A 20761-nucleotide genomic window follows, 5' to 3' on the forward strand; every position below is an offset into this window, starting at 1 on the left:
GAAGGCCTGGGGCTCTGCCTGCTCACCGTTCTAGTTGTCGAATTCAGGGTCCTGGTTCTCGTCTTCTGCGATTCTTTTTAAGTTTAAATCGTGGTTAAATATACCCAACATTTACCGTTTTCACCTTTTTTGTTTGTTTGTTAATCCTCACCCCAGGATATTTTCCCACTGATTTTTAGAGAGAGTGGAAGAGAGAGGGAAAGACAGGGAGAATCATCGATGTGAGAGAAACACATCGATTGGTTGCCTCCCGCACGAGCCCCGACCAGGGCCTGGGCCAGGGAGGAGCCTGCAACCGAGGTCCATGCCCTTGATTGGAATCGAACCCGGGACCCTTTGGTCCGCAGGCCGACGCTCTATCCACTGAGCCACACCTTTTTCAAGTGGACAGGTCAGGAGCATTAGGTACGTGGACACTGTTGCGCAACCATCACCACCCTCTGCCTCCAGAACTCTTTTCATCTGCAAAACTGAAGCTCCGTGCCCATGAGACACCAGCCCCTCCTTCTCCCCCGGCACCCACCAGGCGTCTCTGCAGGTGACGGCCCTCAGGCCCTCATGTGTGAGGCATCACACAGTTTTGCTCCACTGTGAGCGGCTGACTTCACTGAGCGCGATGTCCCCGGGTTCGCCGTGTCGTAGCGTGTCCTTCCTTTTAAGGCTGAGTAATATTCCACTGTGTGTGCAGGCCACATGCTATCCACTCCTCTGTCCATGGACCCTTGAGCTACTTCCATTTTTTGGCTATTAAAAAAAATATATATATTTAATGACTTCAGAAAGGATGGGAGAGGGAGAGAGAGATAGAAACATCAACGATGAGAGAGAATCATGGATCGGCCGCTTCCCGCACACCCCACACTGGGGACCGAGCCTGCAACCCAGGCATGCGCCCCTGACCGGGAATCGAACCTGGGACCCTTCAGTCCGCAGGCCGATGCTCTGTCCACTGAGCCCAACCGGCCGGAGCACTTCTGCCTATTTTGAATAATGCTGCTATGGACACGCGTATACAAATACTGGTTTGAGTCCCTGCTTTCAGTTCTTTGGGACATATGTATGCCCAGAAGTAGAATTGCTGGATCACTGGCCAGTTTTATTTTTAATTTTTTGAGGAACCTCCATACTGTTTTCCACTGTTTCATTTTACATCCTCACCAACTGCACGCGTCCCCGTTTCTCCACATCGCCCCCCCCCCCCCCAACACCGGTGGTTTCTGTCTTTCGTAGCAGCCGCGCTGCTGGGTGTGAGGGGCGTCTCACTGTGTTTTGAGTGGCATTTCCCGAACGAGGGATGTGCCCCATCTTTTCGTGTGCTTGTTGGTCATTTGTGATCTTCTTGGGAGAAATGTCTGTTCGGGTCCTTTGCCCATTTTTATATGGAGCTGTTGGTTGGTGAGTTGCCGAGTTCTTTCTATGTTCTGGACGTTAGCCCTTTCTCAGAAATATGATGCATTCCCCCTTTCTGCGGGGTGCCTTTTCACGCTGTCGATGGTGCCCCTTGCTGGACAGAAGTTTTACATTTTGCTGTATTTTCTCTTTTGTTGCCTGTGGGTTTGGTGTCATATCCAAGACATCACTGCCAAATCAATGCCATGAAGCTTCCCCCTACATTTTATTTATTTTTCTTTCTTGATTGATTAAGGTGTTACATATGTGTCCTTATCCCCCCATGGTCCCCCCACCCCCCCACCCCGCTCGTGCCCTCACCCCCCTGGTGTCTGAGTCCACTGGTTAGGATTATATGCACGCATACAAGTCCTTTGGTTGATCTCTCCCCCTTCCCTCTGAGGTTTGACGTTCTGATCGATGCTTCTCTGTCTCTGGATCTGTTTTTGTTCATCAGTTTATGTTGTTCATTATATCCCACAAATGAGGGAGATCATGTGATGTTTATCTTTCTCTGACTGGCTTATTTCACTTAGTATAATGCTCTCCAGGACCATCCATGCTGTCCAAATGGTAGGCGTTCCTTCCTTTTTACCGCAGCGTAGTATTCCATTGTGTAGATGTACCTACATTTTCTTTTAATAGTTCATAGTTTCAGCTCTTACCTTTCGGTCTTTGTTCCATTTTGAACTCATTTTTGTATGTGGTGTAAGGTAAGGGTCCAACTTCATTCTGTTGCATGTGGATATGCAGTTTTAACAGCACATCTGTCTCTCTCTCTCTTTTAAATCCTCACCCAAGGACTTGCTTAGAGAGAAGGAGAGAGGGAGAGGGGGAGGGAGAGAGGAACATAGATGTGAGAGAGAAACATTGATCATTCTATCAAACCTGCAACCCAGGTGTGTGCCCTAGTGGGGAAATGAACTGCCAAACTTGCCGTGCATGGACGATGCTCAACCACCTGAGCCACACCAGCCGGCTCCAGCACCATCCCATCTCTTGAAAAGGCTGTCCCCATTGACAGGTCTTGGCACCTTTGCTGAAAATCATTTGCATATATATATATAATATATATATATATATATATATATATATATATATATATATATATATATTTTTTCCTGGGCTCTCTTTTCTGGTCCGTGGGTCTATATGTCTGCCTTTATGCCAGCACCATTCTATTTTAATTACAGTTTTGAAATCAGAACCTGTAAGTCCCCCAACTTTGCTTTTTATTTTCAAGATTATTTGGGCTATTCAGGGCCCCCGAGATTCTCTGTGAACTTGAGGATGGATTTCCTGTTTCTGAAAGGACCGTCGCTGGGATTTGGGTAGGGACGGCATTGAACCTGGAGATTGCTTGGGGTGTGCTGACACCCTCACGACTGGAGCCCTCCAATCCGTGAACACGGGGTGTCTCTCCCGTGACTGGAGTCTTCGCAGTTTTCGGCACGCACATCTCTCACCTCCTTGGCTAAGCTTGTGCCCAAGCATTTTATTCTTCTTGCTGCCGCCGCCAGTGGGACTGTTTGCTTAACATCCTTTTCCCATTGTTTATTGTTCGAGTATATAGAAACGCCACTGATTGTTCTCTGCATCGCCTTTGTATCCTGCACTTTTTCTGAATTCGTTTAATTTGCTCTAACATCCGTATTGCTTTTATAAATGGCTTTAAAGGCTTGTTTACGGCGGCCACAAGACCTTTTCCAAAATATCATGGTGTTGGAGATAAAGTGGGGGAGCGCACCTCTTAACGGAGGCACTGGGAGGACTCAAGTACGTGGCAGCATTGTTTCTTTCTTTCTCTTTCTCTTTCTCTTTGTTTGGGAGCTTAATGCAAAAGCTCTGGCGTGTTGTCTGTTACCCGTCGTGGTGGTTGTGACAGGAAGGGCGACATCCTGGGCTTTAGCCAGACAGGCATCTGGGCTCAAATGCCCACTCTCTGCTTGCCACCGGGGTAGCTTTCTCACCGAATGAGCCCCAACTTCTTCACCTGCCAAAATAGTGCCTGTGTGGGTTGTGGGACTGTTGTGCAGGGAGCCTGTCTCAGACCTTCAGCAGCTGATATCCGGTGTCCTCAATGGCTGCCTGCCCCGCCCAGGTGGGGGGCTGCCGGCCCTGCCCAAGTGGGGGCTGCCTTCCCCGCCCAGGTGAGGGGCTGCCTTCCCCGCCCAGGTGGGGGCTGCCTTCCCCGCCCAGGTGGGGGGCTGCATGGCCTGGTCACCTGCCTTTGAACCTGGCTGCAGGAGCAATCCTAGCACTGAGGGCCCCCGAGGCTCCGGGGAGTGGAGCAGAGGTTCAGCGTTAGGCTTTTTGCCTGTTCTCTTTTCATCCGTCTCGGTGGGGACCCGGCTTGGTTTGGGTCTAGGTTTCGGGCAGCCGGCCCAGCAAACGTGAGGCCGGGCTGTCCCCGGACAGGCCCAGGGAGCAGGTGAGGAGTGCCGGCCGCCAATGCCTTCTCTTTGGTTAATTAAAGCTTGTTCGCGTTCCGGTGATACATGTGCACAGGACGTCAGCCAGTGCCACAGGCTTGGGGTGCAGTGGCCTCGTGGCCCCGCCCTCGCCCCAGTCCTCACTCCCCTCCTGGTGCGGCTCCAGCAGCTGCTGCTTCTACTGCCCTCGCGTCTCTAAGCGACGCTCTAATAAGGCTGCTCCTTATCCCCCCACCTGGCATCTTGTTAATTTCTCACAGTGCAAAATGAAGATGCAGAGCTGTCGCCCCCACCCATGTCCACGTGTGCTTTCTCCTTTAATGTGGCCCCTCCTTTAATGTGGCCCCTCCTTTAATGTGGCCCCTCCTTTAATATGGTCCCTCCTTTAATGTGGCCCCTCCTTTAATGTGGCCCCTCCTTTAATGTGGCCCCTCCTTTAATGTGGCCCCTCCTTTAATATGGTCCCTCCTTTAATATGGCCCCTCCTTTAATGTGGCCCCTCCTTTAATGTGGCCCCTCCTTTAATGTGGCCCCTCGCTCACTCATCGGACAAAGTGTTCTCCTGGAGGTCCTCGTTCCGGATGCTTGTTTTTCTGGGCCCTTCACGCTCCGTCCCCGTCTCCCGCAGTTTCAAGGCCCCGCAGCAGCGCGATTGCTGGCGCCCGGGTCTGCGCAGGGACTCGATCCTGGGACCTCCTTCACCTTCGTCTCCCTTTGCTTCTCTTCTGTCAGGAGGCCCCTGGTTCCGGATCCCAAGGCCCCTTTTTCTTGGTGTCCTCCCCCACTTTGGTGGGGGACGCCCTGCCGTAGCTTTCTGAGGAAGAATTCGCTGGAGATCAATGCTTGGCCGAGTGGCATGTGGGAAAGTCTTCGTTCTGCCCCCAGTCCCAGGTGACGGTGTGTCCGGGGGTAGAACTCTGCGTTGAAGTCACTTCCCCTCAGAGTTTGGGAGGCCGCCTGTGCGCTCTCTCGTTTCCAGGGTCGCTGTTGAAAATGCCGCTGCTGCTCGGACACCTCGCCCTCCGTGTAGGATCCTTTATTCCTTATTCTGGGCCCTCAGGCATCTGAGTGTTGGGGAGCACCTTCCCCCTCCGGGGTTAGGGAGAAGCGCGAGTGAGTGATCACGGAAGGCAGCTTGGAGGAGGTGGCACTTGGGTCAGCTGACGAAGGGAGTGGAATTGGACTTGACTCAGACAGGAGGGCAGGAAGCGGGTCCCAGGCGGATGGAACAGCATTTGGAAGTAAGCAGACTGGAGAGGTGAGTGCATGGTTATCCTGGGTTGCAACAGGTGAGATCAGAGCACCAACAGGGCCTGACCTGGAGGGGGCGCCACACCCTGAGTTCTAATGCAGTTACGTCCTTGGTTCCCAGCTTGGCACCCTCCTGAGGGCCAGGGGTGGTGGTGATGGGGGTTTCGCGACCACACCTGGGCGTGTGTGTCCTGCCAGGGTTCCATCCTGGGGGTCCCTGGGAGCCTCTCTGGCGGCAGGTGGCCTTCGGGGGAGGACGAACGCGGAAACCCTTCGGTCCCTTTCAGCCTGGCATCACACGCGCTCCGCAGTAGCAGCGGAAACAAGCCCTCTCAGAGGATCAGGACGGAATGTTCCTGTTTTTAAAACATTCCCAGGAAAAACAAATGTTTGAAAGTTAAACATTTTGGTTATTAGGATGGAACAGAAGAAAAATTCCATTTGCCTTTTAAATATGGGCAGCAGTGTTGCACTGGGAATCCAGAACCTCCCTGCAGGCCCCAGGGGCAGGCTGGGCAGGGCTGAGGGGGGGCCTGGGCAGGGCTGGGCAGGGCTGAGGGGGAGCCTGGGCTGGGCTGGGCAGGGCTGAGGGGGGAGGGCCTGGGCGGGGCTGAGGGGGGGCCTGGGCTGGGCTGGTTGGCAGGGCTGGTTGGTAGGTCCGAGGGGTCTGCCACTGTAGGACAGGTCTGTCCCACAGGGGTTGTCTGGACACTCCGCTCTGGGCAGATGATCTGGACTCCAGGAGCTGCCCTGTGACCCCAGGCAGGTGATCTTCTGATGCCTCTTGTGATCCCCATCCTCCCAGCAGCACCCCTGGGCTGACAGCCAGGCTGGGCTCTCATGCCTTCCCTGTGTTCTGAGGCTCTGACACCGTGGGCCTCCTGACCCGTGGGCACGGCCTTTCCCCGGGTACCTGGCACTGGAGATGGCACAGGGCCCACCTTGAGCGCCTTTCCTACGCAAACCGGCCAGTCCAGAGCCACCCCATCACCCAGGGGGCTCTCACACTCAGCCCTGTACCTAGTCCCCTGCCCTAGTTGCCCCAGAGCCAGGCATCAGACAACTGGGGACACCCGCTGCACCCCACCCCCAGCCCAGCCACCCCAAACCCACCCCCTGGCTCCGTCCTTGGACACCACAACCAAGGCTCCTGCCTGCATTTTCCCGTCACTCCCTTGGCCTGCCATGTGGCGCCTTCCGTGGGCGTGAACTTCCTCCTCGTGCCAGTCATCCTGTGTCTATGCGCACGTGCCTCGCAGGGGCTCCCACCCACGTCTTCCCTAGGGCGATGGTTTCAAGAACCCTGTGAGGGACCCTAACCGCCCTGCTTCGGGGGGAGGACTGAGGCTCAGAGAGGCGAGGGCTCCACTCCAGGCCACACAGCAGGTGGAGGCAGGGATGGGATCCGGCTTCAGGCTCAGTCCCTCCCCTCCCTGCTCCCCTCTGTGCAGGCCTCTCCTCGGGGAAGTGGGGTGGGCTGCCCTAGCTTCCGGGGGGTGCCTGGAGGCATCGAGTGTAAATCGCTTACTACAGGGCCTGGTTCTTGTTCTTGGCAGAGCAGCCAAAACCAGATGCTGCAGGGCCCGCCCCTGCCCCCTCCGGGCCCCCCCTCAGCCCTGCCCCCCTCCGTCTCGCCGCCCTGGCCCTCGGTGGCACCAGCTTCAGATCCGTTCCTATTCTTGCTCAGGATGCACACAGAACCCCCTTTCTGCCGGCATCCCGGCCCGCGTCCCCATGTGTGCCGGGCTGTGTGACTCCATTGTCCCCAACCTGCGTCCAGACGCAGCGGGTGGCTCTCTGCGTCCTGTCCCGTGTGATTCTAGACCACGCGCCATCCCCGCACGTCTGCTCCTGCGAATCCCCGGGCGCTGACAATGCTTACACACAGAGCTGTCCGAGCCGCACTGAACCGCCGTCAGCGATGGTCCGCCTTCTCTTCCGCGCCCCTCGCCGTGTTCTGCGTGGGGAGCGGGCGGAAGAGGCCGTAATGGGCATTTTCCTGATTGCGCGGCTTACAGAGCGCCCTAGCTCCGTAGCTGGAACTCCACCGGCGCGGGCACGGGTTACGTGGCGCTCCTCGGCACTGGTTACGGGGCGCTCCTCGGGCACGGGTTACGGGGCGCTCCTCGGCACGGGTTACGGGGCGCTCCTCGGCACGGGTTACGGGCTGCTCCTCGGCACGGGTTACGGGGCGCTCCTCGGCACGGGTTACGGGGCGCTCCGCGGGCACGGGTTACGGGGCGCTCCTCGGGCACGGGTTACGGGGCGCTTCGCGGGCACGGGTTAGGGGCGCTCCGCGGGCACGGGTTAGGGGCGTGGGCGCAGGCCTCGTTGAATGTAACAGAGGATGCGGCCTGGCGGCAGCGGGGCCTGCTCGGTGGATGGTAGGTGTCAGCGATAAAGCATCGTAACCTTTGGGGGTTAATCTTGGAAGCGCACACGGCAGAGGTTTCCATGCGCTTCCTTTGCGCCCGAATGCCACGCCCACTGGCGGCCACGTGGGCTCTCCAGGGGTGCGTGTCGCGTGGAGGCACACGGCAAGGGGGAGCTGAACGATACGTCACCCCCTGGTGCTGCTGGCTAATACCTCAAGGTCTCGTGACTACCCAGAATTCTCGGCTAGCGACTGCCCAGCGCGGGTAACGGGTGGCGGGAGCGGGGCGCGGTGGGAGGGCACCTGCGTGGCGGGCCGGTGCTGAGCGCGGGAGGCGGGCTGTTTCCGGAGGACGTGGTGCTTCTCTGAGCTCCGAGCTCCGCGCCCTGCCCGCCCAGCGAGGCCCCCCTGCCCAGGGCCCGGCCTGTCCACGCGGCCCCGCTTCCCACCTTCCAGCCCCCGCCTGCCGGGCTCGGCCCCCTCCCCGGGCTGTCTTGGCCGCACGCAGCACCCCTGAGGGGGAGGCCGGGCGGGTCCGTCCCTGCGCCCCGCTGTGTTGCTGTGTGACCTCAGGCAAGTCCCTTCCCCTCTCTGAGCTCCGGTTTCCTCTTGTGTCCAGTGAGTGGTGGGCGGCCCCTCTGTGTCACGTGGTTCTGCTCTCAGGGCTGAGTCTTGGTTATCGCAGGGGTCTGAGCAGGGCTGTGCGCCCTCAGAGCTGGACAGCAGAGGGCGGGGGGACGTTGGGTGTGGGGGGCCTTTACAGCAGGGCCCAGCTCCAGGGGAGAAGGCGAGTGTCGGGCTGGGTGGGCTCTGGGGACAGGCAGACTGGATTCTGCGCTTCCGTGGGGCTGACGAGGGGAGGTGGGTGAGGAGAGGGACGTGGACGCAGCCATCCATCTCCCCCCCGAGCCCCATGGAGCCAGCATAGCCGCCCAGACACCTGAGCTGCGCCCACCGTGTGCACCCTGGGGCCCTGCAGACAGGCGGCCTCTCTGGTTCCCCGCATGGTGCGGCCCGTCCTTGGTCCCCAGCGTGGCAGCACTTCCTAGTCTCCAGGGTTGACACTGCTCAGCCCTCCCCACAGCTACCTAGGGGGCACCCTGTCCTGGGACCCAGGCACCTCCAGCCCCTTGCCAGGCCCGTGCTCCCATCCGGGCACTGGCAGCGCCCTGGGTGCCTGCCTCTGCCCTGCTGCTGGGAAGGCAGGAGCCGGAAGGGGCAGAGGACACAGTGTCCTCTGTGTGCAGGCGTCAGGCAGAAGAGCGTGAATTCATCTCATCTCTCACCCACGAAGCCCCTGCCAGCCGGTCAGTCCTCGAGGCCCCAAACCTCCTCTCGCTCAGCGCCCATCACAGGAGGGGAAGGTGAAGCTAGTCAGGAGGCCTGCGATGCCTGGTCGTTGGGCATTTTATGTCTATAGTCAGGGCGGAAAGAGCTGCAGGATGACCTGGGCACCTGAAGGCTAAGGCAGCCTTTGGTCGTAACAACAGAGGTAGCAGTCCCAGAACAGAGGAGGGGACTTCTCCACCTCACTCTGTGATAGGCCATACCAGAGCCTTAGTTCTGGCTCCTCTACCCCCACCTGCAAGAGAGCAGGCCCAATTGGAGAAGATTCAGAGATGGGCAGTCAGGGCTACAGGCGAGGAGGAGAGTCTGAGAAACACGTCCTGCCTAGACAGTTGGAGGGAAGGGAGGGGTCCATGGAGACTGAGGTCACTTGGTAGAAAGGAGACAGAACTAGCTCCTTACAAACCAATCAATCAATCACTCCAACTGGATGGGCGAGTGGGGAGGCAATAGGGGCTTGGAGAGCTGTACGGTGGGAGTAATGAAACTGCACAGTTGGAGTAATGGATTGATTGATTTATAAATGCATCCATCTCTCTGTCTCTCCATTTACCCATCCATGCATCTCTGCCCATCAATTTCTCTATCCATTCATCTATGCTCCCATCCATCCATTATCCATGCATCCATCCCCTTCCATCCATCCGTCCAATTTCCATCCATCCATCATCTAGCCATCCATCCATCCATCCATCCATTCATCATCTATCCATCCATCCATCCATCCATCATCTATCTATCCATCCATCCATCCATCCATCCATCCATCATCTATCCATCCATCCATTCATCATCTATCCATCCATCCATCCATCATCTATCTATCCATGCATCCATCTATCCATCCATCCATCCATCCATCCATCATCCATCCATCATCTATCCATGCATCCATGCATCCATCCATCCATCCATCATCTGTCTATCCATGCATCCATCCGTCCATCACCCATCTATCCATTCATCATCTATCTATCCATCCATCCATCTATCCATCCATCCATCCATCCATCCATCCATCATCTATCTATCCATGCATCCATCTATCCATCCATCCATCATCTATCCATGCATCCATGCATCCATACATCCATCATCTGTCTATCCATGCATCCATCCGTCCATCACCCATCTATCCACCGGGTGGTTTGGAGAGCCACTTCAGGATGAGTTTGTGGAGGCCAAGCCACAAAGATGATCAAACGTCCATCGCCCTCTGTGGTTTGAGTTGTGTAACCGTAGGCAACCTCTCTGAGCTGGTTTTCCCAGATGTAGATGTAGATGTAGATGTAGGTGTGGGTGTGGGTGTAGATGTAGATGTAGGTGTAGGTGTAGATGTAGGTGTGGGTGTAGATGTAGATGTAGGTGTAGATGTAGATGTAGGTATAGGTGTGGGTGTAGGTGTAGGTGTAGATGTAGTCATACTTGGTGTCTGTGAAAGTTGCACCCAGCAGGTGAGTTGTCAAGTCCAGGTGGACGTCTAGGCAGACGTGTTTGTGGCTCTGGAGGGCATGGTGATGGACAGTTTCTGTGTTCACCAGCAGACACGTACCTGCGTCCAAGCCACGTGGCGCCCCCCTTCCTGGAAGAAACCAGACAACACGGAGGGTGTCATGTGATGTGGGCCCCCCCGCCTCCGGCTTTGTGTACAGGAGCCTTGCCCCTTCCCTGGGAGGGAAGAACCTCTGTTACGCCCCCCTGAGGTGGGAGGAACAGGGGACCGCTGACAGTTTCCTGCTCACTCCCCGATCCCCGGGAGACGGGAGCTGCAGAAATAAAGGAAACTGTACGGTTGGAGTAATTGGCTAATTTGCTTAAGGAACGCCCCCAGTCCGAGACGTGACTTAAATGCATTAGTGCAGCTCCGACTCCCCAGCCGGTGGCGCGCAGCGTGGGGTGGGGGGCTGCCGTGGAGCCGAGACAGAATCAGAGCCTGGAGGCGGTCGGCGAGGGGCTCCATGAGGGGTCCCCCTGGCTCGGGTCTGGTGGCCTTGGAATCTGACCCGCTGACCCACATGTGGGGTCACAAGGACTGACGCCCAGTGTGGCCTTGCCGCTCACCTGCTGGGGGATCAGGGCAGGTGCCTGACCGTGGGGCCGGTTTCCCCAGCTACAAGGCGAGATGACAGAGCCCGCCTGGAAGGTTCTGCGGGGCCCTGCCTTTCACCTGGGGTGGTCGCCCCACAGTGGGGTTCAGGAAATGGCAGGCCTCTCTCTGTGTCCTCTGTGACCTTCCCCAGCTGCCCAGGCCCAGGCCATCTCTCCTCTTCCTGTCGCAGTCCGAGCATCGCCATGGGTGGGTCCTCTGCACCGTGTCACCCTGGGGTGCTGTCGGGGCCTCGTTGGCCCAGCCTGCTGGGACCTGTGAGGACAGAGATGGGTGAAGCAGATACAGCTACTTCCGGGCTGCGGGCCTGTTCTGTGCGGGGGGACGGGCGGGCTGCTCAGCACCCTGGGTCAGGCCCAATGGGGTGGGCAAGGTGGGGAGGTGGGAGGGGCTTGGAGGGCCGATCTCTACCACCTGCCGGGGAGCCCCAGGGGACAGCAGCCAGGTCTGTTCCGTCATGTCTCAGGGACCACAGTCCCTGCAGGGCGGTACTGGACATGGGTGGAGGGGCCTGGGTGTGAGCATTAGGGACAGGTGGGGACGGGGCGCACTCATGTCTGCCTCCCACCTGAGGGGGGGAGACACAGATACTCAGCACGGGACTGGCAGGATCATCAGATTTTAAAATGGATTGATTTTTAGAAAATAGAATGACATTTTATTGGGAACCTCTGGCATTTTTTTTTTTATGCTGGCAACAATTTCAAATGTGAAAAAACTCACACGTTTTGCCAAACAAACGGTGTCTGCGGGCCGGCCGGCAGCGTGTGTGTGTCGCCTGTGTCCGCCCTGCAGGCAGCCTGCCCTACGAGTACAAGATCGTGATCGCCGGCAACCACGAGCTGACCTTCGACCAGGAGTTCATGGCTGACCTCATCAAGCAAGACTTTTACTACTTCCCGTCCGTGTCCAAGCTGAAGCCGGAGAACTACGAGAACGTGCAGTCGCTGCTGACCAACTGCATCTACCTGCAGGACTCGGAGGTCACCGTGCGGGGCTTCCGGATCTACGGCTCCCCGTGGTGAGTCCACGCCGCGCTGGGCGGAGGGAGCTGAGGCTGAGTGTGGGGGCGGGGAAGGGGGAAGGGGGCGGAAGTGAGGCAGTTGTTTAAGTCACAAGTACACACCGAGTCCTTATTGTCTGTTGGGGACACAGAGTGGTCAGCCTCATCCCTGAGCTACCTGGCTGGTGGGGATCAAGGTGCGGAAGGGCCATGACTGTTCAGTGAGATGGTCAGTGTGTCACAGGAGCCCCGGTGATGATGTGAGGGTGGTGATGGTGGCAATGACGATGGTAAAGGTGATGGTGAGGATGGTGATGGTGATGGTGATGGTGATGATTGTCATGGTGAGGATGTCATAGTGATGATGATGATGGTGATAACTGTGATGACGGTAGGGATGATATTGATGGTGATGGTGATGATGGTGATAACTGTGATGATGGTAGCGATGATATTGATGATGATGGTGATGATGATGATAACTGTGATGATGGTAGCGATGATATTGATGATGATGATACTGGTGATGGTGATGATGGTGATGATGGTGATAACTGTGATGATGGTAGCGATGATATTGCTGATGATGGTGATGGTGATGATGATGGTGATGATGATAATGGTGATGATGATGGAATGATGATGATGTTAGTGATGGTGATGATGTCAGTGATGTTGATGATGATGGTCATGGTGATGATGGAGATAACTGTGATGATGGTAGTGATGATATTGATGATGATTATGATGGTGATGATGATGATGGTGATGATGGCAATGATGTTGATGATTGTCATGGTGATGATGATGGTGATGATGATGTTAGTGATGGTGATGATGTCAGTGATGTTGATGACGATTGTCATGGTGATGATGATGGTGGTGATGATATTGATGATGGTGATGATATCTATGATGTTGATGATGACTGTCATGGTGATGATGATGGTGATATCTGTGATGATGGTAGTGGTGATATTGATGATGATGATGATGATGATGATGATGATGGTGATGATGATGATGATGGTGATGATAATGGTGATGATGATGGTGGTGATGATGATGTTAGTGATGGTGATGATGGAGATAACTGTGATGATGGTAGTGATGATATTGATGATGATGGTGGTGATGATGTTATTGATGGTGATGATATCAATGATGTTGATGATGACTGTCATGGTGATGATGATGGTGATATCTGTGATGATGGTAGTGATGATATTGATGATGGTGATGATGTCAGTGATGTTGATGATGATGGTCATGGTGATGATGATGGTGATAACTGTGATGATGGTAGTGATGATATTGATGATGATTATGATGGTGATGGTGATGATGATGATGATGGTGATGATAATGGTGATGATGATGGTGGTGATGATGATGTTAGTGATGGTGATGATGTCAGTGATGATGATGATGGTCATGGTGATGATGGTGATAACTGTGATGATGGTAGTGATGATATTGATGATGATTATGATGGTGATGATGAAGGTGGTGATGATGATGTTAGTGATGATGATGTCAGTGATGTTGATGATGATGGTCATAGTGATGATGGTGATGATTAAGATGATGGTGATAAGGGTGGTGGCAGCAAATCATTCCTGAGTGATCACGGGAAGCCAGGCCCTGGCTAAGGTCTCCATGAGCATCATCTCAGATCCTGCTCAGCCTGTGAGGACTGATTTCTTGTCCCCGTTCCACAGGTGGACAGACTGGCACTTGGGGGCCCAGTTGGCAATAGCCGCAGGGTGCCAGCTGCTGGAGGGTGAGGAGGGTCCCAGCCACAGCAGGGACGGACCACTGTGCTTGAAAGTGGGTCTCGATCCGCGGGGCTCCCTGGAGAGGTGGGGTGTTCTGAGCCAGGAGGAAGAGCAGTGGGTACAGAGGGTGGGTGTCAGGGCCTGAGACTGCGCTTCAGCCAGAGCAGCACACGCAGGAGGCTGAGGGGCGATATGGGGGGACACGGGGCCTGTGTGGGTGCAGGGACTTCAGGGAGAGCTGCTGCTGTCACAGTGTGTCTGGGGAGCCCCTGTGCTGCCCTGGATGGTGCCAATGCTGACCCCCATGAGGCTGCGGGCAGCTTTGGACTTGGTCTCATCCTGCCAATGCCTCCTTGGGGAGAGAGGGGAGATGCCAGCCTGTGCCAGCTTTCCTGAGCCCAGGAGGTGCCTCCTGTCGCCTCCTGGGTCCTCACCACATACAGGGTCTCTGTGCCCCTCCCTGCAGCCTGTGAGGGCCCAGCAAGCACCGGTGGGCACTCCCAGCTGTGAGGAGCTCAGTGCCCAGGACAGGAGAGGAGGCGGTCGAGTCTGCTGGGCAGTCAGCGGAGCCCAGGCCTGGAGGAGGCTGGGGAGGCACAGACCAGGAAGGCGTTCTGGGAGGGGAGCCGGTGTGAGCAAGGCCCGGGGGTAGCGGAGCTTGAGGGCAGGTCTGGGTTGAGGTGCAGGTGAGGAGTGGACGGGGTGGGTAGAGGGTCTGGACGGTCAGATGGGAGGCCCTCGGGTGCCAGACCAGGGAATCTGGCCTAGATCTCTTGCCCAGAAGTTTTTAATAACCTGCCTCCCCGACATCCCCACTTACCTACCCCCCTTTACAATGCTATATTCTATAGAGGTTAACAGCAGGCTTCGGAACAGAATGTCCTGGCTTCACCTCTTAAGGGCTGTGTGACCCTGGGGGAGTCACTTAACCTCTCTGTGCCTCCGTTTCCTCTCCTGGGAAATGGGAGTGACAGTGCCCTCTCCAGAGGTGGTTGCAAAGGTGTCAGAGGCCAGTCCCTTGATTCAGTGGGAGCCGTGGAGGAGAAGCCGTGGGAGCTGGGTGACACAGCAGCCACAGGGTGCCGGGAAGGGTGTGACAGGCAGAGGGAACAGCCCAGGTAAAGGCGGGAGGCTTGAGGGGCGCAGGCATGCTGGTAGCTGAGTGTGGCTGCCAGGGCCTGAGTGGTGTCCTGCTGGCCGTGGCCGTGGCCCAGGCTGTCACCTGGGGCTCCCATCCCTCAGGGAGTCACAGCTCCTTCTGCCTGTGGCTCTGGGTCACCAGCCTGCGGGAGCCCAGCACGTCACCCAGGCCTGGAAGGGACCCAGTGCTCGTAGAGGCAGGGCTGGCTCTCAGTCAAGTGCTTGGCCAGACACACCAGGACGTCCCCACGGCTCTGCCTGTCCCTCCGTGTCTGACCTGGCAGGCCTGGGTCCCCCATCTGTGCCAGGGGGCACTGTGCAGCTGGGTCCTCTCTGGGGTGTCCCGGGCACCTCCTGGCCAGGCGGTTCTGTCCTGCTCCTTCGCCCACACGCGGCGTCTGGGTGGGCCTCTCCCCGCAGGCCCTGTGCTCCAGGACTGGCCGGCCTTGTTGCTGGGATGTTTGATTTCTCTCGTCTTTTTCCCACGAGAGCGGGCCCCTGCTCTCTCTTTTTGTGGACCTCACTCGAGTGCCCAGGAGCTGATGGCATCGGACCATCCTAGTAGAGCTGCTGAGTGAATGAGTGGATGAAGGAACAGATGGACGGAAGTCAGGCCCTCGGGACTCGGTTAAAACTCGGGCCCTGGCCGGTGTGGCTCAGTGGATAGAGCGTCGGCCTGTGGACCAAAGGGTCCCGGGTTCAATTCTGATCAAGGGCACGTACCTCGGTTGCAGGCTCCGCCCTGGCCCGGGCCCTGGTTGGGGCTCATGCAGGAGGCAACCAATCGATGTGTTTCTCTCACATCGATGTTTCTCTCTGTCTTTCCCTCTCTCTTCCACTCTCTCTAAAAATCAATGGAAAAATATCCTCAGGTGAGAATTAACAAAAAACAAAAAAACTCGGGCCTGGACTGCTCTCTGTGTCAGAGTCTGTGGTCTCTGTCCCTGTTGACCTCGCGGCCCCCCCCTCCCCGCTGCCCTACCTCCTGCCCGCGGGTCCCTCCCCCCTCCTCAGTGCAGGTCCCTCTAAAGCAGGGCCCGACTGTGCCGCCCCCTGGCTTCTCTTGCTGCCCCCGCCCCCCCACACCCAGGGTGCAGGCCAGACACCCCATCCCTGGATTTGGTTCCCTCCATCACCCCCAGTCCAGTCGGGCAGGGAAGCCCGTGTCCGTGGGCCGCCTCCCGGGACTGTGTCTGTCCTGGGCGCAGGGAAGCTGGACCCTTGTGCCTGGACGCCGGCCTTCGGCAGAGCAGCTTAGAGGAAGGGGGCAGGGCCATGCAGAAGAGGAGGAACTCAGCTGTGAGAAATCCTGGGTTTTCTCTATACGCACCGCGTTCATGTATAGGTTTTGGATGCATTTTTTGTTCTCCTTTAACTGAAAACGGCCTTGATTTTTTCTCAGAAAAAGGAGTGAGGGAGGGAGGGAAATTGGCAGGCAGCGCGCCCATCTGGCCTAATTACTTCTGGCATTTTACAGAAAGACTCTAAACCTGCGGAGACATTCAACTTCGGGAAGTGGCTGAGCCCAGCACGGGCGGGCGTGGGTCCTGGTTCTGGGCTTGGCTGCCTCTGGGCAGGGCAGGGCCTGGGGCCTGGCAGCGGTGCCGGGGCCCCACCCCTCTCTCTGGCCGGCCACTGGCTCTGTGGCCTTGGGACAGGATCTTGGCTCTCTATGGAACGACAATGACCCCTTGTAGGGTCGTCCTTAGGATTTAAGGAGGTCGGATGTGTGAGCTCAGCACACCGAAGACATTTGACACAGGGTCCCACTCACCCCAGATCTCCACAGCTTACTGCCCCCCCCCCCCCGCCCAGAGTGGGGGCTGGGGGCCCTCAAAGTTGTTCTTGTGTAGCCGGTGGGGTGTGGGCAGGGCTGGGCGCCGGGCCGGGCCGGGGGCTCAGCAGGAGCCTTTGATGTCCTTCCCTCCCAGGTGAGCAGAGGGGCTGCTCAGGAGCACTGGGAGTTTCCCCTGTCCCCTGCAGGGGCTCAGTGTCCCAGGAACTGTTCCTGCTGTTTCCCCGGGGCTCCGCCTCTGCATGGAGGGCTGGGGGAGGATCCTCTTTGCAACAGGCAGTGAGGTCTGACCTTGTCCCCGTTGTGTGGCTGAGCCTGAGAACATGAAATGAAGGGACTTGCTTGAGGTCCCACAATCACGGAGGCCGAGCTGGGCCTGGGGAAGGCGAGCCCCCTCCCCCCCTGCGTGGCAGGTGTCCTCAAACTACGGCCCGCGGGCCACATGCGGCCCGCCGAGGACATTTATCCGGCCCGCCGGGTGCCGCTGCCTGTCCTGCTTAGCAGCCGACTCATCCCGGGCCCGCAGTGCGCATAGGAATTTGTTCATAGTTTTTTTTTTTTTTAAACTATAGTCCGGCCCTCCAACGGTCTGAGGGACAGTGAACTGGCCCCCTGTTTAATAAGTTTGAGGACCCCTGGTGTAGAGGGTCTGCAAATGCTCCCTTTCCAACTTGATGATGTGGATCTTCTAGAGGAAAGGGCGTCAAGGAGGAGCTAGTGAAGCCGTAGCTCCTTCCCGCCTCACAAATGCCAGACTGTGATCGAGCTCCTGGGCAGAGGCCGATGGGACGGGTCCTGGCCCTCCTGAGACGGCGGCCTTCCAGGTGCCGGCCTTCCCCTGCTGTCCCAGCTGCTGGAGGGCGACCCCGGTGAGGCCGTCTCTGCCCATGATGCCCCTGCCCCTGGCCATGCTCCACCCTGGCTTTACGGCCTCCGCCACCCCCTCCAGGAAGTCCGCCTGGTGAGCCCAGGGTGGACTGGCAGCCCACACGCTGTGTTCCCGGCCCTCTGTCCTCCCTCCTGGCTAAGTGTGAGGAAGGGCGGGTCTGGGACTCAGCTCCAAGCACCTGACCCAGAATCCTTTGCCTTTTCTCTTAAGAAAACCCTTTTTCTTTTAACATTTAAAAAATATATATATTTTTATTGATTTCAGAGAGGAAGGGAGAGGGAGAGAAACATCAATTATGAGAGAGAATCATGGATTGGCTGCCTCTTGCATGCCCTCCCACTGGGGATCAAGCCCGCAACCCAGGCATGTGCCCTTGATCAGAATCGAACCCGGGATCCTTTGATCTGCAGGCCAATGCTCTATCTACTGAGCCACACCGGTTAGGGTGAAAATCTTTAAAATATATATGAAGTCAATTACAAATATATATATAATTGACTTCAGAGAGGAAGAGAGAGGGAGAAAGAGATAGAAACATCAGTGATGAGAGAGAATCATTGATGGCTGCCTCCTGCACGCCCCACACTGGGATCAAGCCACAACCCAGGCATGTGCCCTGACCGGGCATCGAACTGTGACCTCCTGATTCATAGGCTGATGCTCAACCCCTGAGCCACGCTGATTGGCAAGGCAGGATTCTCTTAATTCCCATTTTACGGAGGCGTAAAGTGAGGCTGGGGTAGGAGAGGTGATTGGCCCACGATCTCGGCGCTGGTGGTGGGTGTGGTCGGCTCCGGGAGCGGTCACGGCTGCTGCTTCCCGCCTGCCCCTGGCTCCATCCCTCTGCTGGCCCGTTGGGCTGCGGAACCCAAACAGGGCTGGCCTCCGGGTCCTAGAAGCCGGTCCTGTGGTGTAACATCGGGCTCGATTCTCCCTCCCAGGGCCGTGCCAGGGAGAGAGCAGTGGGCCACCAGAGCCCCTGGCCTGGCTCTGCAGGCACCTCAGAGGGATTCCTGCCCGCCCTCCTCCAATCAGTCAGGAGGCTGTGTCTGTGCAGGGGGAGCCGTGACACCTGCCCCAGGACTGGCCGAGGCACCCACTGGCCTGAGACAGGCTAGGAGGGACCCAAAGGCCCCGCAGTGTCGCTGCCAGTGGTTCCTTTGCTGCTCACGTCCCGTCCTTCCTCCACGGAGCCTCACAGCTGTCGGCCTCACACGACCGGCAGAGCACGAACTGTGACCGAGGGACGAACAGCCTCGGTCTCTGGTCCTTGATCTGCATGTACACACATGTACACATACCACCCACACATGTACACATGTAACGCACCACACGCAGACACAGATGCACACACACCACACAACTATATACACGTATATACCACACAATGACATGCAAGCACATACCACACACCCATGTGTGCACACACTACACACCTGCACACCACACCGTGACACACAGGTACACACATGCCATACCCACCTACACACATGTATACACATACCAGGTGTACCGGTTAATAATGCGGATTTTATAATAAAAGAAAACACGATAATTTCAGGAGAAACATCAAAAGTACTTTATTCAAAGTAATGTCCATCGCTAGCTACACATTTCCCCCATCTTTCAGGTAATTTGCGGATACCGTCCCAATAGAACTTTTCTTGTTTTGAGGCAAACCATTCAGAGACCCAATTTTCCACTTCTTCATACGTTTTGAAGTGCTGCTCAGAAAGTACGTGTGCCATCGATCGGAACAAGTGATAATCTGAAGGAGCAAGGGCTGGTGAATACGGCGGGTGGGTTAATACTTCCCAGGCAAGATCTTTTAACGCGTCTTTAACTGGTTTTGAAGTGTGTGATGGTGCATCATCATGAAGCAAAATTACTTTGCCATGTCTACTGGCACATTCTGGTGGTTCAAATTGATTATTTGTTGTCAGTAGCGATCAGTATTAATGGTTTCACCTGGTTTTAGAAGCTCATAATACACCACACCTTCCTGATCCCACCAAACGCAGAGCATTGTCTTCTTTCCAAAGCGATTTGGCCTTGCAGTCGATGTTGACGGTTGACCTGGATCAACCCATGATTTTGTGCATTTGGGATTCTCAAAATAAATCCACTTTTCATCGCCAGTCACAACTCGATGCAAAAAAGACTTACTTTCGTGCCGTTGAAGCAACATTTTACTGATAACTTTTCGGTTTTCCATTTGTCTTTCGTTCAGTTGATGTGGCACCCATTTTCCTTCCTTTAAAATCTTTCCCATTGCTTGTAAATGATCGGAAATTGTTTGCTGAGCAACGTTTAATCTTTCTGCAAGTTGTTTTTGAGTTTGACATGCATCTTCATCCAATAATGCTTGTAAGTGTTGGTCTTCAAACTTTTTCTGTTGACCTGGACGTTCTTTGTCTTTCACATCGAAATCATCAGTTTTAAAGCATTTAAAGCAGCGTTCATTCACAAATATCTTGAGATGGAGCATGTTCACCATAAGCTTCCCGAAGTATATGATAACTTTTTCTTCAAAATAAAGTAATGAATTAAAACTTACCGCAAATGCTCTTTTTTTGGCACTAAATTCGACATTTTTAAGTGTAAAAATATCTATGATGTTAACACCTTCAGCAAATTTGACATATGAAGTTTTGAAGCTTGCTGTCATTACAACAAAATAGCATACATATCCAATCGCATATATATGAACATATGTGTAACTCCATCTATTGAAAAAAATCCACATCATTAACTGGTACACCTATTACACACCACACAGCTACACACATGCACACATATACTCAAAACATACATACACATGCATGCACCCCACACCCTCCCACATCACACATCCCCCTACACTCACATCCTTTCACACACTCACACGCGTCTTTCTCACACCCGGTCTGTCCCCTCTCCTGTCCTATCTTTTTTGCCTTCACGTGTTTTCCTCACAGAGCCCCTCAGCACACACACAGCACACATACAGCACACACATGCACTCACTCCACACGCGATTTGCGTCCCCAGAATCATCTGCCTTCTCGCTGCAGTCCCAGTGAGACAAAAGATGAGTGCTTCTGCAGTGGGGGGCGGGGGGCGGGGGGATGAATCAGGGCCCACAAAGGGGGTCCTGCTCCACCCCTCTTGCCGCTGACTTGCGGGAAGTGCTGTGTGCCCTGCAGGGTGTGGGATTGCTGGCAGCTGGGGGCGGGTAGGGCTGGCGACCCTGCGAAGGAGGCAGCTCCCCAGCCCC

General features: G+C 55.8%; 1 protein-coding gene across 4 annotated transcripts in view; it reads left to right on the forward strand.

Moving 5' to 3' along the window:
* The window catches only part of MPPED1 (metallophosphoesterase domain containing 1), a 63821-nt gene that overhangs the window by 31177 nt on the left and 11883 nt on the right, over positions 1-20761 (forward strand). For all 4 annotated transcript variants that reach the window (XM_080661096.1, XM_080661097.1, XM_080661098.1 and 1 more), the window contains one exon: positions 11696-11921. In XM_080661096.1, the coding sequence (XP_080517222.1) occupies positions 11696-11921 (226 nt within the window). The remainder of the gene's footprint in view (positions 1-11695; positions 11922-20761) is intronic.

Source organism: Plecotus auritus (genome assembly GCF_963455305.1).
Source record: "Plecotus auritus genome assembly, chromosome: 3".
Lineage (NCBI taxonomy): Eukaryota > Metazoa > Chordata > Mammalia > Chiroptera > Vespertilionidae > Plecotus > Plecotus auritus.